This window comes from Heterodontus francisci, chromosome 1, assembly GCF_036365525.1.
Source record: "Heterodontus francisci isolate sHetFra1 chromosome 1, sHetFra1.hap1, whole genome shotgun sequence".
NCBI classification, from domain to species: Eukaryota; Metazoa; Chordata; class Chondrichthyes; order Heterodontiformes; family Heterodontidae; genus Heterodontus; species Heterodontus francisci.
Window position 1 is genome coordinate 208,420,107 of NC_090371.1, and position 17,242 is coordinate 208,437,348.

The 17,242-nt window shown below is 42.0% G+C and overlaps 1 protein-coding gene across 1 annotated transcript in view; it reads left to right on the top strand.

Annotated features, from left to right (window-relative positions):
• The window catches only part of lrba (LPS-responsive vesicle trafficking, beach and anchor containing), a 1,007,923-nt gene that overhangs the window by 190,293 nt on the left and 800,388 nt on the right, over nucleotides 1-17,242 (top strand). Inside the window, exon 22 of the mRNA XM_068041130.1 lies at nucleotides 14,028-15,086. Within this exon, the coding sequence (XP_067897231.1) occupies nucleotides 14,028-15,086 (1,059 nt within the window). The remainder of the gene's footprint in view (nucleotides 1-14,027; nucleotides 15,087-17,242) is intronic.

The following is a 17,242-nucleotide window of genomic DNA, read 5'->3' on the forward strand; positions in this document are numbered from 1 at the left end:
TCACTCCACTTTAAGAAGGGTGAAAGGGGGAGCTAAGGAAATTACAGACCAGTTAGTCTGACATCTGTGGTGGGCAAGTTGCTGGAGTCCATAATCAAGGATAGGCGGCGCAGTGGTTAGCACCGCAGCCTCACAGCTCCAGGGACCCGGGTTCGATTCTGGGTACTGCCTGTGCGGAGTTTGCAAGTTCTCCCTGTGTCTGTGTGGGTTTTCGCCGGGTGCTCCGGTTTCCTCCCACATCCAAAGACTTGCAGGTGATAGGTAAATTGGCTGTTGTAAATTGCCCCTAGTGTAGGGAGGTGATAGGGAATATGGGATTACTGTAGGGTTAAGGAGATAAGGAGGCCCAAAAGAAAAGAGTATAAATGGGTGGTTGTTGGTCAGCACAGACTTGGTGGGCCGAAGGGCCTGTTTCAGTGCTGTATCAATCAATCTATAAATAAATAGATAGATAGATAGGGTGACTGAACACCTAGAAAAATTTCATTTAATCAGGGACAGCCAGCATGGATTCATGACGGGAAGGTCATGCCTGACAAATCTCATTGAATTTTTTGAAGAGGTGACGAAGGTAGTGGACAGGGGAGTGTCTAGGGATGTTATTTATATGGACTTCCAGAAGGCATTTGATAAAGTCCCACATAAGAGACTGTTAACTAAGGTAGAAGCTCATGGAGTTGAGGGCAAATTATTGACATGGTTAGGAAGTTGGTTGAGTGGTAGGCGACAGAGAGTGGGGATAATGGGTAAGTACTCTGATTGATTGGCAGGATGGAACTAGTAGTGTCCCGCAGGGATCTGTGTTGGGGCCTCAATTATTCACATTATTCATTAACGACTTGGATGATGACATAGTAAGTCTTATATCCAAATTTGCTGATGATGCAAAGTTAGGCGGCATTGTAGACAGTCGAGATGATAGCATAAAATTGCAAAGAGATATTGACAGACTAGGTGAGTGGGCAAAACTGGCAGATGGATTTCAATGCGGGCAAGTGTGAGGTTATTCATTTTGGACCAAAAAAGGATAGAGCAGGGTACTTTCTAAATGGGAAGAGGTTAAGTACAGTGGATGTCCAAAGAGACTTGGGGGTTCAGGTGCACAGATCTTTAAAATGCCACGAGCAAGTGCAGAAGATAATCAAAAAGATTAATGGAATGCTAGCCTTTATATCTAGAGGATTGGAGTATAAAGACACAGAGGTTATGCTGCAGCTGTACAAAACCCTGGTTAAACCCCACTTGGAGCACTGTGAGCAGTTCTGGGCACCACACCTTCGGAAGGATATATTGACCTTGGGGGGAGTGCAACCTAAGTTTACAAGATTGATACCTGGACGACAAGGGTTAAGTTACGAGGAGAGATTACACAAATTAGGCCTGTTTTCGCAAGAATTTAGAAGGTTAAGGGGTGATCTGATCGAAGTCTTCAAGATATTAACAGGAAAAGACAGACTAGATAAAGATAAACTATTTCTACTGGTTGGAGATTCTAAAACTATGGGGCATAGTCTAAAAATTAGGACCAAACCTTTCAGGAGAGATATTAGGAAGCACTTCTTCTCGCAAAGGGTGGTAGAGGTTTGGAACACTCTCCCGCAAACAGCAGTTGAAGCTAGAACAGTTGTTAATTTTAAATCTGAGATAGATTTTTGTGAAGCAAAGATATTAAGGGATATGGGCCAAAGGTGGGTATATGGAGTTCGATCGTGGGTCAGCCATGATCTCATTGAATGACGGGACAGGCTCGAGGGGCTGAATGGCCTACTCCTGTTCCTATCTTCCTGTGTTCCTATCTTCTTCCGAGATAGTTGCTGAGGAAAGAGATATTGCTGTGAAAATGAGTGTTAGTAGACACATGATCAAATATGAGATGGAAGACAGAAAGTAATAAAGGCAAACAAGGTAGAAGAGATAAACGGAAATCCCACATGTGCGATACGCGCATGCAAATAGAGACAGAAAAGAGCAGAAGAAAAAATAAAGTAGAGAGGTTTGAGGCAATCGCTGAAGAAGAGTTTTTCTTACTGTGCTTCGAGCTCTTATTGTAGTCCTTGCTTGTAGGTAGATCTTGCTTTTTGTTGGGGCCCAGTATGCTTCATAAACCTTGTTCACTGTAGGAGACTTTTCTTTCTTGGGGTTCATATGTCTTCAATGGTTTCCAAAGCTGGTTAGAGTGATGAGAGCAGACAGGAGAGAGGCGGCGGCGAGCCAGCCACGAGAGGTCTTTTTCAGTCCAGGAGCAAACAGTTTTCTGACTTCAAACGCTGTTTCTCCAATTTAAAACTCCCGACTTGGCCAGCAGGTGGTCAGGTGACTGACTGGCTGGTTTGACCCGGTATCTTCTGTGTGTTGGGAGCATCTTGGCAGTGAACCTGGAATGCTAGTTTCTCCACCTTCAACATCTGGTAATCAAAAGTCCATTGTGGATTAAATTGTAGCAGGGAGTGGCCCCTTTCACAGAATCACAGAATAATACAGTGCGGAAGAGGCCCTTCGGCCCATCCAGTCTGCACTGATACATTAAAGACACCTGACCTGTCTACCTAATCCCATTTGCCAGCACTTGGACCATAGCCTTGAATGTTATGACGTGCCAAGTGCTCATCCAGGTACTTTTTAAAGGATGTGAGGCAACCCTCCTCTACCACCCTCCCAGGCAGGGCATTCCAGACTGTCACCACCCTCTGGGTAAAAATGTTCTTCCTCAAATCCCCCTTAAACCTCCCGTCCCTCACCTTAAACTTGTGACCCCTCATAACTGACCCTTCAACCAAGGGGAACAGCTGCTCCATTTCCACCCTGCCGATGCCCCTCATAATCTTGTACACCTCGATCAGGTCACCCCTCAGTCTTCTCTGCTCCAGTGAAAACAACCCAAGCCTATCCAACCTCTCTTCATAGCTTAAATGTTCCATCCCAGGCAACATCCTGGTGAATCGCCTTTGCACCCCCTCCAGTGCAATCACATCCTTCCTATAATGTGGCGACCAGAATTGCACACAGTACTCCAGCTGTGGCCTTACCAAAGTTCTGTACAACTCCAACATGACCTCCCTGCTTTTGTAATCTATACCTCGATTGATAAAGGCAAGTGTCCCATATGCCTTTTTTACCACCCTATTAACCTGCCCTTCTGCTTTCAGAGATCTATGGACAAACACGCCAAGGTCCCTTTGTTCCTCGGAACTTCCCAGTGTTAGGCCATTCATTGAATACTTCCGTGTCACGTTACACCTTCCAAAGTGTATCACCTCACACTTTTCAGCGTTAAATTCCATCTGTCACTTTTCTGCCCATTTGACCATCCCGTCTATGTCTTCCTGTAACCTAAGACACTCCACTCACTTAACCACTCGACCAATGTTTGTGTCATCCACGAACTTACTGATCCCACCCCCCCAACATAGTCATCATCTATGTTGTTTATATAAATGACAAACAATAAGGGACCCAGCACAGATCCCTGTGGTATGCCACTGGCTTCCATCACTAAAACAGCCGTCTGTCATCACTCTCTGTCTCCTACAGCTAAGCCAATTTTGAATCCACCTTATCAAGTTACCTTGTATCCCATGTGCATTTGCTTTCTTGATGAGTCTCCCATGTGGGACCTTGTCAAAGGCTTTGCTTGAAATCCATGTAAATTACATCAACTGCACTACCGTCAACTACACACCTGGTCACATGCTCAAAAAATTCAATCAAATTTGTGAGGCATGACCTCCCTCTGACAAAGCCATGCTGACTATTCCTAATCAAATTTTGCCTCTCCAAGTGGAGATAGATTCTCTCCTTCAGAATTTTCACCAATAGTTTCCCTACCACTGACATGAGACTCACTGGTCTGTAGTTCCCTGGCTTATCTCCACAGTCTTTCTTAAATAGTGGGACCACATTAGCTGTTCTCCAGTCCTCTGGCACCTCACCCGTGGCCAGAGAGGAATTAAAAATTAGGGTCAGAGCCCCTGCAATCTCCACCCTCGCCTCCCACAGCATCCTGGGACACAAATCGTCCGGACCTGGAGATTTGCCCACTTTTAAGCCTTCCAAAACCTCCAATACCTTGTCACTCCCTATGACAATTTGCTCAAGAACCTCACAGTCTCTCTCTCCGAGTTCCATATCTACATCCTCATTCTCTTGGGTGAAGGCAGATGTGAAGTATTCGTTCAACACCCTACCAATGTCCTCTGGCTCCACCCACAGATTTCCCCCTTGGTCCCTAATGGGTCCTACTCTTTCCCTGGTTATCCTCTTCCCATTGATATACTTATAGAATATCTTGGGATTTTCCATACTTTTACCAGCCAGAGCTTTCTCATATCCCCTCTTTGCTCTCCTAATTACTATCTTAAGCTCCATCCTACACTTTCTGTACTCCACTAATGCTTCCATTGATTTGCTCTCCTTGTATTTGCTAAAAGCCTCTCTTTTCCTTCTCATCATACCCTGAATGTTTCATGGTTCTCTGGGCTTGTTGCTCCTAACTATTACCCTAGAGGGAACACGTAGGGCCTGTACCCTCCCCATTTCCTTTTTGAATGCCTCCCACTGCTCTTATGTAGATTTCCCGACAAGAAACTCTTTCCAATCTACCTTGGCCAGATCCTGCCTTATTTTACTAAAATTCGCTCTCCCCCATCCAAAACCTTTTTTTGCAACTTGTCTATTTCTTTCTCCATAACAAGCTTAAATTGTACCATGTTGTGGTCACTATCACCAAAATGCTCCCCCACCAACACATCAACCACCTGTCTGGCTTCGTTCCCCAGAATTAGGTCCAGCACTGCACCCTCCCTTGGATCCTCTACATATTGAGCTAAAAAGTTCTCCTGTAAACATTTTAAGAACTCCACTCCATCTAAGCCCTTAACACAATGACTATCCCAATTAATGTTGGGAAAGTTGAAATCATCTGATATAATTACCCTATTATTTTTACACGCCTCTGCGAATTGCGCACATATTTGCTCCTCAATTTCCTGCTGACTATCTGGGGGTCTATAATAAACACCTAGCAATGTGGCTGTCTCTTTTATATTCCTAAACTCTACCCATAAAGCTTCATTTGATGCCCCCTCCAAGATATCATCTCTTCTTACTGCAGTAACTGACTCCTTAACTGATATTGCACTGCCCCCATCTCTTTTACCCCCTCCTCTGTCTCGCCTGAAGATTCTGTATCCCGGGATATTGAGCTGCCAATCCTGTCTCTCCCTCAACCATGTCTCCGTGATGGCTACTATATCACAATTCCACGTGTCAATCCTTGCCCTTAACTCATCTGTTTTACCTGTAATACTCCTGGCATTAAAGTGCTTTCCAAGTACTGTCTGTTACTATGCAAATATCCTTCCAGTCAAGGGTCTGGTGTTTTTTTTTTAAAAAACAAGTTCTTTTGTTACTCCAGTAACTGTTTAACAATCAATGTTCATGTGGCGAAATTAATGTGACTCATTCTTGGCAGGTTGGGACGTGCATGACAATATGGTTAGAGATATAAGATAATAAAGGTTCGATCACACTAATAGGTGTCGTCTGCAGACCACCTAATAGTGGAAGGGAGGTGGAGGAAGAGGTATGTGGACAAATTAAGGAATTGAGTAAAAAACAGTGAATAATAATCCTGGGGGATTTCACCTACCCTGACATTAATTGGACCGAAGAGCTATTTAAAAGGGATAAGGGAGCGGGGTTCCTACAATGTGTACAGGACTCATTTCTAACCCAATATGTAAAAAGCCCAGCAAGGAAAGATTTGCAATTGGATCTAATAATGGGAATGAACCAGAGCAGATAAGAGAAGTAATAGTAGTGGATCATCTAGGCGATAGTGACCATAATATAATATGCTTTAAGATGATAGAGAAAGACATAAGTATGACGAAAGCCAGATTAATTGATGGGAGAAAAGCTGATTTTGAGAGGCTAAGAATAAGACTTGGTAAAATAAAATAGGCAACAATATTGGTAAACAACGATGTCGAACAATCATGGGAAACAATTTAAATGGTGGTCAGAGTGCAGGAAAAATATATTCCACTAAAGGAAAGAATGGACTAAACACTAGTAAGACTATGGATGAATGAAGACATAAGGGAACAATTGTTGGTTAGGAAAGAGGCATACATTCATTATGTAGGCAGCAGAGGAGTGCATGATAAGGGAAAATATGAAGAGATGAGGAGAGAAGTAAACAGATTAGGAAGGTAAAGGCCTGCTACCCGACCCGAATCCGACGGGACCTGATTATGTGTCTGGTTTGGATCGGGTCGGGCCCCTCTTTCGGGCTAGACATTGAATGACGAGATGAGTAATAAGTGCATTTGACATTTTTTTTAGAAGTGGATCTATTGAATAAACTAATCAAACTCAAAGAGGATAAAACCCCTGGTCCAGACGGATTACATTCTCACATTTTCAAGGAACTTGGGGAAGAGCTAGCAAAGGCAGTACCTGACATATTTAATATGTTGTTAGCTATCTGCTAGTCCTCTGGCACACCTTTTTCTAACTTAATTTCTTTATTAAGAAGAACAGAACATACCTGGGGAATTATAGACCAGCCAGCTTAACATCAGTGATAAGAAAAATAATGGACTAGAAGAACATCTAGAAAAGAAAAATGTATAATGAATAGTTGACATGGATTTATTAAAAAAAATCTTGCTTGACCATCCTTTTTTTAAAATTCTTTCATGGGATGTAGGTGTCGCTGGCAAGGCCAGCATTTGCTGCACATCCCTAATTGCCCATGACTAGAGCATAGCTACCCAACCCGAACCCGACGACATGTGTCTGGTTCAGGTCGGATTCGGGCTCGGGTCGGGTGGCTCCAATGTTAATGTACTTTTTAGTTTAGAAAGGTTGTTTAGTTACAGTTTTTAAGCTTGTGCAGATAAGTAGCAAAGTGAAAAACAGAAGGTAGGTTAACTGATGGTCGGGTTGGGAGTGGGGAAAAATGAAAGGGCTTGGGTCGGATGTTGTTCTTTCGGGCTCGGGTCGGGTTTCGTGTGCAGGCCCGAGCCAGCCTTTGCTTGTTAGGCCATTTCAGAGGGCAGTTAAGAGCCAACCACATTGCTGTGGGTCTGGAGTCACATGTAGGCCAGACCAGGTAAGGACGGCAGATTTCCTTCCCTAAAGGACGTTCGTGAACCAGATGGGTTTTTAAAACAATCGGTAGTTTCATGGCACCATTACTGACTCTAGCTTTCAATTCCAAATTTTTTAAATTAATTATTTGAATTTAAATTCCATTAGCTGCCATGGTGGGATTTGAACCTGTGTCCCCAGGGCATTAACCTGGGCCTCTGGATTACTAGTTCGGTGACATTACTACTATGCCACTGTTTTTGAGGAGGTAACAGAGAGTAGTCAATGGTAATGCAGTAGATGTGATTTATCTGAATTTTCAGAAGGCCTTTGATATGGTACCCCATAATAGACTAATGAATAAGGTCAGAAAATGCAGAGTCGGGGACAAGTGGCAGAATGCTAGCTGACATCAAGGCAGAAAGTAGAGAGTGGGAGTAAAGGGTAGTTATTCAGAGTGATTGAAGTTGGGAAGTTGTGTTACACAAGGATTGCTGCTGTTCACAATTTATATTAACGATTTGGACTTTGGAATCAAAAACACAACTGCAAAGTTTGCAGGTGACACCAAATTTTGGTAGGGGTTGGTGGGAGATGGCCAATACTGAGGAGGACTGCAGCAAATTACAAGGGGATGTTAAACTTGCAGAATGGGCAAATAATTGGCAAATGAAGTTCAACAGATAAATGTGAGGTAATACATTTTGGTAGGAAGAATAGGGAGGTCACTTATTACTTGGAACATGAGAGTCTAGGAATAGAGGAGCAAAGGGATCTCGGAGTAGAAATGTACCAATCATTAAAAGTTGCAACACAAGTGAGCAAGGCCATTAAAGGAGAAAACCAAGCACTAGGCTTTATTTCTAGAGGGATAGAATTGAAAAGTAGGGAAGTTCTGTTAAACTTGTATCGAACCTTGGTTAGACAACACTTCGAGTACTGCACGTGGTTCTGGTCACCATGTTATAAAAAGGATATAGAGGCACTGGAGAGGGTGCAGAGAAGATTTACAAGGATGATCCCAGGATGCGTGGGTATACACCTCAGGAAAGGATGAGTCTCTTGAAAAAAAAGAAGGCTGAAGGGTGATCTAATGGAGGTCTTGAAAATTATAAAAGGTTTTCATAGAATGGATACAGAAAGATCATTTCCATTTGAGGGGAAGAGCATAAATAGAGGCCATCAATATAAAATAGTCACCAAGAAATCCAATGACGATCTCCGAAGAAACTTCTTTAGCCAAATGGTAGTGATAATGTGGAACTCGGTACCACAGGAAGTGATTGAAACGAATAGTATGGATGCATTTAAGGGGAAGCTAGACAAGCATGAGTGAGAAAGGATAGAGGGTTATGATCGATTTAGATGACAAAATATGGGGGAATACTTGAGTGGAGCATAAATGATGGCATTGACTGGTTGGGCAGAATGGCCTGTTTCTGTACGTCCTATGTAATTCTATGTAATAGGGTAGAGAGCAGAAGTGATTAATTGACATAAGTATTGATGGTGCATTTGTAGCATAGTGCTTGTCTAAAATCTTAGTTTTGAACATAATACACAAGGCATCTGGGGCAAGCACACAAAACAGCTTTCATGTTTTTGCAGATACGAAGGTGAATATTCTAAAGCAATTGTGGAAAAATCTTTGCCGAATTTTCATGTTCTGTGCTAGTTAGGTGAGGAATATGAGTGGTGCAAAATTAAATAAATAATTTGCTGATCATTTGGGTTCTACAATTGCGAAAGTGAAGAAATGTATTTTAAAATCATTGATTTTCTAAGTTTTCTGTGTCAAAAATGCAAGTATTGTCACACCAGAATTTCCGCAAGCTACCCAAAAGAAAGCAGTACCATCATATCAGAAAATTTGTTACCGTTGTACAAAGCAGCAGGATTCCTGTTAGTGGACAGCAAAAAAAAAAAGTAATTCAGGTGGACACAAATCTGATACCTGGCACCCCATGTAGTCATCACCACCGCATCCCCCCACTCCGCTCTCCCCAACCTTCAACAGTTCTATACTAGTCAGAAAACCAATTTGGAACTGCATTTAAATATTTTGTTTTCAAGGTGGCCCTATTATTTGTACCTTAGTACATTTAATTCAGCAGTTCTGTTGCGTAAAGGCTTGTGTGCCTACCCATGGTAGTCTTACTGGAATCACAACTCTGGTGTTGAGCATTGCAGATGCAGGCCTGTGTTTCACCACACTTTGTGCTGTGATCTGGCACAACATGACTGCGTAAATGGGGTATCTTTATAAAAAGGCACGTTAAATTTGAACTTTTTAGGAGCAACAATTCATTTGACCGAGAAGAAATTAAAAAATGTTGTTGGATTTTTTTTTTTAAAAGCTGATCAAAACCACTCCTGTTCATATGTTAAAATACCCTTTCTGTTAATTAGTAAATGTTGGATGTCAAATTATGTTGGGAGTAATGGAACACCAGAAATTTCTGATAGCATGGCAATGTATTTTGCCTGTACTTTCAGAAGGGATCTCTGCTGTGCAAACAGCTATGGATTAGCAATCAAGTGATTGGGAAGATTAATGACTACTCATGTAGCTAGCTAATTTAGAACAATATCTGCTAATTAATTGCAAATTATCTGCTTTCACTGTAAAGCCTCAAGGAAAAAGGGGGAAAATGCAAACTAGTTAGATTTGTGTTCCAGGGATTGATTTGGTGTTGACAAGTAACTCGTATACATTTCATTTCGTTAAAAAGAAATCCAATGGCAGTGCTGAAAAAACTCTGCTTTTGCCATGATCGTTTTTGACTGAGTCTTTACAAATAGTTTTGTAATGTTTGTTCTGTGATAGTGAAGAAAGAGGTGTTTGACACTGTTAACTTGCATGCCTCTAAGGTTTTGATTGAATCATCTTGTCTGCTTTCTTATTTAAAAAAGCAGTAATCAATTTTTTGTGGAAGAGGAAGATACTTTTTTGTCTGATGGCAGTGAGTTGATGCATTGAAAGTTTTTGATGAAGTAGTTGATATGCAAGTTCAGTCTTTTTAAAATACTGTTGGTGCCTTTGTTACCAGATCTTAATCATACTTTTTCTGCAGCTTATATTTTCTGACTGATTCTCTGTTTGGTCAAGAGTGAAATTTTACCAAATTGAAAACACAAATCTGCTTAGTCATTACATTTGTTTAATTCCAATTGCATGAGACTGGTATGCGACAATAATTCATGTGCCCCCTCTGCAATGGATCTATGTCCTTAAAAATTGCCAGTGTACATGTACGTTGCATGTTCTATTTTTAATGTACCTTGTGTTGTCTCTGGTTTAAAAAATAGGCGCAGCAGTTTGTTAATATATTGTGTAATGTCACAAAGATGGACAACGGTTTGCTCTTGCAGATTAACCATGGAGGAAAGTATAGGTGGTCTGATTAGCAAGTTTGCAGATGACACTAAGATTGGTGGAGTAACAGATAGTGAAGGGGACTGTCAGAGAATACAGCAGAATATAGATAGATTGGAGAGTTGGGCAGAGAAATGGCAGATGGAGTTCAATCAGGGCAAATGCGAGGTGATGCATTTTGGAAGATCCAATTCAAGAGTGAATTATACAGTAAATGGAAAAGTCCTGGGGAAAATTGATGTACAGAGAGATTTGGGTGTTCAGGTGCATTGTTCCCTGAAGGTGGCAACGCAGGTCAATAGAGTGGTCAAGAAGGCATACGGCATGCTTTCCTTCATCGGACGGGGTATTGAGTACAAGAGTTGGCAGGTCATGTTCCAGTTGTATAGGACTTTGGTTCGGCCACATTTGGAATACTGCGTGCAGTTCTGGTCGCCACATTACCAAAAGGATGTAGATGCTTTGGAGAGGGTGCAGAGGAGGTTCACCAGGATGTTGCCTGGTAAGGAGGGCGCTAGCTATGAAGAGAGGTTGAGTAGATTAGGATTATTTTCATTAGAAAGACGGAGGTTGAGGGGGGACCTGATTGAGGTGTACAAAATCATGAGAGGTATAGACAGGGTGGATAGCAAGAAGCTATTTCCCCAGAGTGGGGGATTCAATTATTAGGGGTCACGAGTTCAAAGTGAGGGAAAAGTTTAGGGGGGATATGCGTGGAAAGTTCTTTACGCAGAGGGTGGTGGGTGCCTGGAACGCGTTGCCAGCGGAGGTGGTAGACGCGGGCACGATAGCATCTTTTAAGATGTATCTAGACAGATACATGAATGGGCAGGAAGCAAAGAGATACAGACCCTTAGAAAATAGGCGACATGTTTAGATAGAGGATCTGGATCGGCGCAGGCTTGGAGGGCCGAAGGGCCTGTTCCTGTGCTGTAATTTTCTTTGTTCTTTGTTCTGTTGTATCTCTAGGAGTATTTTCCTGTTAAATGTGGAAACACTGCAGTACTTGCAGGCCTCATTTTCTGTCATTGCTTTTCATGTTCGATGTCTAAAAAAAAAATTATTGCGTATTAAGTTATGCCCATTTAGTGTGTGTTTATTGAAAACTCAAGTAATTGTTGCTCTTCTGAGTAGGGCTGCGTTAGACCTATTCAGTGTTAAGGGTATCGTGCTGTGTGACACAAAATAACTGATGTTTATAGTATATCACACTGCACATTCTGGCCATTATTGCTACAAATCATTTAAAATGCGCTTTGAATCTTTTCACCATTTTTCCTTGGTAAGTGAAATTTTTAATGTTCAAAATAGGAGTTTAGCAAAATTAAAAGAAACAATTTTTTTTGTAGTAACTTGATTAACTGAAAGGTGAATTGTCTAATTTTGTTTCTCTTAATGGTTTCATTTAAGTTATTCCTTGAAGGCCTCAGGCTTCCCTGGTACTGATATTTTTGTGCAAAACTGTGACCTGAGTTGAATTTGAATTGTGCAGTCTTGAGCATGTCAAGTGTGCTTCATTTCCCAAGGTCCATCAGCACCATTTGGTCAGTTATACAGAGAATTATTTTTAGCTGCCAGCACTTTGTAGCTGTTCTTCAAATAATTTTGAATACCAGAACAATTACATAAACTTCATTGAGGTAAAATGTTTTTTTTTAAACAGAGGCTGTGCGTATGTGAGAAACCGATGAATTCACTTTTGATCACATGGCTGTTTTATTTTCTGTAGACTTCAAAAATTGCATTAAACTGAGGAGAGAGACAGTGAAATAAGGAGAGTGAAGGGATATAAGGAAAGGAAGGATATAGTGGGAAAGTGAAGGAATGGGTAACTGATGGGAGGTAGAGAATTGGGGAAAGCATGAGTGATGAGACAAGGAAATGTGGAGAGACACTTTATTTGACTTATATGCGGGAAGTCAGTGCAAAATTCCTGTTGCATGCAGAATTATTAGAGTTCATGGTGGGATTAACTTAAAATATACAGATTTATTGTCTGGTGGGACAGTCATGGCAGATTTTTGGGCTACTTGCATTCTGTAAATTTGTGAACACTTGAAAAGCTGGTGGTATAGCATTGTAGGTTTTATTCAGAAGATCTGCAAAAGGACAATGAGATCAATACCACCAGTATTTTTTTTTTTTAAAAACACTTCCAGAAAACAAGGGCGTAATCTTAAAATTAAAGCTTGCACATTTAGATGTGAAATCTAAATGCACTTTCATACAAAGGGTCGTGTAAATCTGGAACTTGCTCTCCAAAAAGCTGTGGATGCTGGGTCAATTGAAATTTTCAACTGTGAAATTTTTGTAAGGTAAGGGTATCAAGGGGTTTCCACCAAGGCAGGTAGAACAGTGTTGAGGTGTTGAATGGCCAACTGCTTTTTTAGAACAGTATAATTGCCAGGTCATATCTCAGTGATTTTAGTATCAATGCTGCCAACACCTCAAACTGCAACTTTGCATCACCTAGGCTGATGGCACTCGACATAATTGGAGATGAGAAGTTCTCCAGAATGTAACCACATATAAAAATCCAATCATCATTGAATAGTAACACTCCGATGAATAGTTATCTGGGTTATATCAGGACAAAATAGTGTTGTGAAACTGCAGTTAGTAAACAATTCTACAACTACAGGACCCCTTCTGCCTCACCCTTGGGGGGGGGGGGGGAAAAAACACCTGGGACGGAATTTTGTGCCCACTGCGGGGCACCTGGCACAGCCAGCTGGTGCCCCCTGGAGCGAATCTACGGTGCCGGGCCAATTAACAGCCTGCGCCGGGACCCCCCTGTCCATTAAAAATGGGGATCCTGCTTCCAAGAGCTGCTAGTCAAGCACTGGGCCGGCAGCTCAGCAGTGTTGGCAGTGTCACTGGGAGTGGTGGCCACTGTCAGTACTGCAAGGGGCCTTGGACACAGCCTCAGCGCTGGAGTCCAGATCCAAGGTAAGTGAGGCGGTACCATTGGGACCAGGCTGGCAGACCCCACCAAGGGGGGTGGGTGGGCGTTTAGTGCAGGGGGAAGGGAAGAATTGAGGTTGGTGTAGGTTTTCCTGGCGGGGACCCTCCGTGGGCTCCAGAGGAGGGCTGCCACCCCCAAACCCGAAGGGAGGTCATCTCGTTTTACTAGGTGGTGATCTCCCTGCATGGCGGAGACCCCCCTGCCACTGGTTAAATCCCAACGGCAGCAGGAAGAGGCCCTTAAGTGGCTATTAATAGGTCTCTGGGCGAGAAGGCCGTTTTGGCCCATCCCACCCCCAACAAAATTGGGCTGTGCTGGGAGGTGACAGGCCCTCCGCCCCTGCCTCCCATCGCAATTCTGTGGGCCCCTCCTACCTCTGAACCTGTCTCGGGTGGGTTGGGGTGGTGGTGGGGGGGGGGGGGTGGCGGTGGGGAGGTCGTGGTGTGTGCCAGAATAGTCAGCCCTTAGTTTCCATTAAAATACCTTTATTAAATTTGGGTAGTATATACACAGCTATTCACTAGTCGGATATGACTATGACTATGATCAATTGTATTAGTTTCTTTTGTGTTCTTATGTTTGTTTTTTCAGGTTACTTATGAAATACACAAGGAGAGCTTGGCCAGAATGTTTGAAGAGTACCAAAGGCAAGATGAAAACACAAGGCAATCTTTGACCATTCAAACCATCTCTGAGGTTAGCAGAGCACAAGAAGCCACAGTTCAGAAAGATATTTTTGAGGTCATCCATGTACCTCACTCTGAAAATGTTGACAAACAATTCGAAAAAGCAGAAGTTTTCAAGCTTGAACAGCAATTTGAAGGCATCCAAGAAACCAGTACTGTAAACACAGAAGTACAGCAGAAAAATGTGGAACAGACAGACAAAACAAAAGAAGCATCTAATGGTACTGAAGTAGAAAAGGTGGCAGAAGTAGTAGATCAGACATCAAATAAACAACCAGATTCTTTGGAAAGTTCCAAAGTGGAGAAATCTGAAGTGCACGTGGAGGATATGGACTGTTCAGCTGTACCTTCAACTGGATGTTCAGCTAGTTCAGAACAGTCTTTCTTGGAGGAAATTACCTCAGTTCCTTCACTGTCAATTAATGAGAAAATAGCAATAGAAAATACTACAAATGAACAAGAGCGTAATGTTGAATTAGGAGCATGTGAGCCAAAGATTGACGAGGTAGAATATTCAAGCAAGAGGCAGCATGACAATAGTTTAAATAGTCAAGAAAACAATGTCACAGAGCTTCAGGCCATTTCTCAAGAACTAGATAGTACTTCGACTTCTGCATCCAAAGATAATGAAAGCTGTTCGGAAGCAGTTTCAAATCATTCTGCGTCGGTATCAGAGGAAGAGGTGATCAAAATGCGACAAGAGATGGCAAAATTGCAAACAGAATCGACTACTGAACCTTTAAAGCAACTGGACTGCCACATTGCTGAAACTACAACTTATAACAGTAATAACCTGGACAAAGATATTGGAACAACTGCCACAAGAACTAGAGAGTTGAGAGTCCCATCCGCTAAAGAAATTGCTAGACTGGATGTGTCAAGTGTGGCATCTGATACTGAGAGGTTGGAACTTAGAGCAAGTATAAGTCAAGAATCTGCAACTGTACCAAAGCTGCCCATTCAGGTAATAAACTTCATTGTGATTGGAAGTTAAAAAGACAGTTTGTTCACTTTCCTTATTTTGGGGTAATCAGAATGCCTACCATGACTTTTCCTCCATTTTATTGGGAGCTGGAGACACAGCAAAGGGAGTAAAGTCAGTGATTCTGATTGTGCTAAAATAATAGTCTCTCCTTCAAATGTTCAGTAACTGAGAGAGATTTTCCTATGCTGCTTTTCAATTTTTTTGATTTTATCTGAAACAAATTATTTGTTGAGATTATAAAAATAGAAAATGCGAGAAACAATATGCAGTCCAGAATCATCTGTGGAGAGAGAAACAGAGCTAATGTTTTAGGTCCCTGACCTTTCATCGGTATTTTGCTTGTGCGTTATTTGGTTACTTATTACTTTTGCATAGTGTTTGGAGTATTGCGTACAGTTCTGGTCACCACATTACAGGAAGGATTTATTTGCTCTGGAGAGAGTACAGAGAAGATTTACAAGAATGTTGCCAGGGCTTGAAAATTGCAGCTATGAGGAAAGATTGGATAGGCTAGGGTTGTTTTCCTTAGAACAGAGGAGGCTGAGGTGTCACTTAATTGAGGTGTGCAAAATTATGAGGGGCCGAGATAGAGTAGATAGGAAGGACCTGTTTCCCCTAGTGGAGAGGTCAATTACCAGGGGGCACAGATTTAAGGTGACTGGTAGAAGGACTAGAGGGGACATGAGGAAATACTTTTTCACCCAGAGGGTGGTGGGAGTCTGGAATTCGCTGCTAGGAACAGTGGTGGAGGCAGAAACTCTCAACTCATTTCAAAGGTACCTGGACATGCACCTGAAGTGCTGTAACCTGCAAGGCTATGGACCAGGTGCTGGAAGGTGGGATTAGATTGAGTGGCTAGTTTTTTCAGCTGGCGCAGACCCGATGGATTGAATGGCCTCTTTCTGTGCCGTATCTTTTTTATGGTTCACCCAAACTGCTGAAAGACAATCCTGTGTTCCCTTTATTTTGCAACTTCCGAAGGCATTTTGCTCTATAATATTTATTAGAATAAACCAATTAAGGCCTTTCAGTTAATCTAGTCTGTAATTGAAATGAAGTTGTCCTTCACAGAATTTTATGTTTTGCCAACTGATTATGTAGCTTTTCCTTAAGTAAAATGCTTTTAAGAGAATTGAAGCATCATGTGTTAGATCTAACGGTCTTACTAAGGGCACCATTAATAGACTAATAAACAAAATTAAATATTCATAATTCATCTTTTGTGAAGTTTTGTTTTTAGTATGGTTTTAAATTGGAGTACAGAGAAATTAAATTGCTTTACATCACAACGTCTTGAATTCAAGCTGTCGATACTTTTAATGAAAATGATTTGAAGTGAAAATACAGATGGTAATGTGTTTGTTTTAACAGGCCAAGAAGTTACAGTTAACAATTCATTTCAGTGGACTGGGGTGTTGACTACTGATTTTTGCTTTTCCAAGTGAATCTACCCAGTGTTTTCTCCCTGCCTCCTCTTCTCTTCCATTCACCTTTGTTACAACCTCTGTGTGGTATGTTACTCTCTAGGTCTGGGTGGAAACTGAGCAGAGTGGGATTCAAGCATATATCTATCCCCATTGGATGTTAGCATGCTAATGCTTTTCACCAATTTTGGCTCAGCTCTCCAGGAGGCTTTATACTATAGACTCAATTTCTTGAATATCCTTGGAAACTGTTAATTGTATTAGAAACGTGAAATATTCCATTCCCAACAGCTGTCATGAATACATTTAGCAGAACTGTTACCAGCAATTGCTCTTCTGATCTGAAGTTATTGAAATCATTACTGAGGCCAGAAGGGTTGTCAAATGCCTATTTGAAAGATGAGATGCTGTTCCAGTGAAGCTCGATGGAAGCTTGAGGAATGGTGTGAGACGCTGAGGACAGAGGTGGGAGTGGGATGGAGAATTAAAATGGCAAGGGACCAGAAGCCCAGGATCTCACTTGTGGACTGAAAGTGTTCAGCCAAGTGCAATGCAGTCTATGTTTGGTCTCCCAATGTAGAGGAGACCGCATTGTGAAACATGTGCGAGTAAAACTCTGTTTTACCTGGAAGGAGTGTTTGGGTTCCTGGACAGTGGTAGTGTCGTACATCCCAGCTTTTTGTCAGCCATAGTGGGAGAAAATCCTCAGTT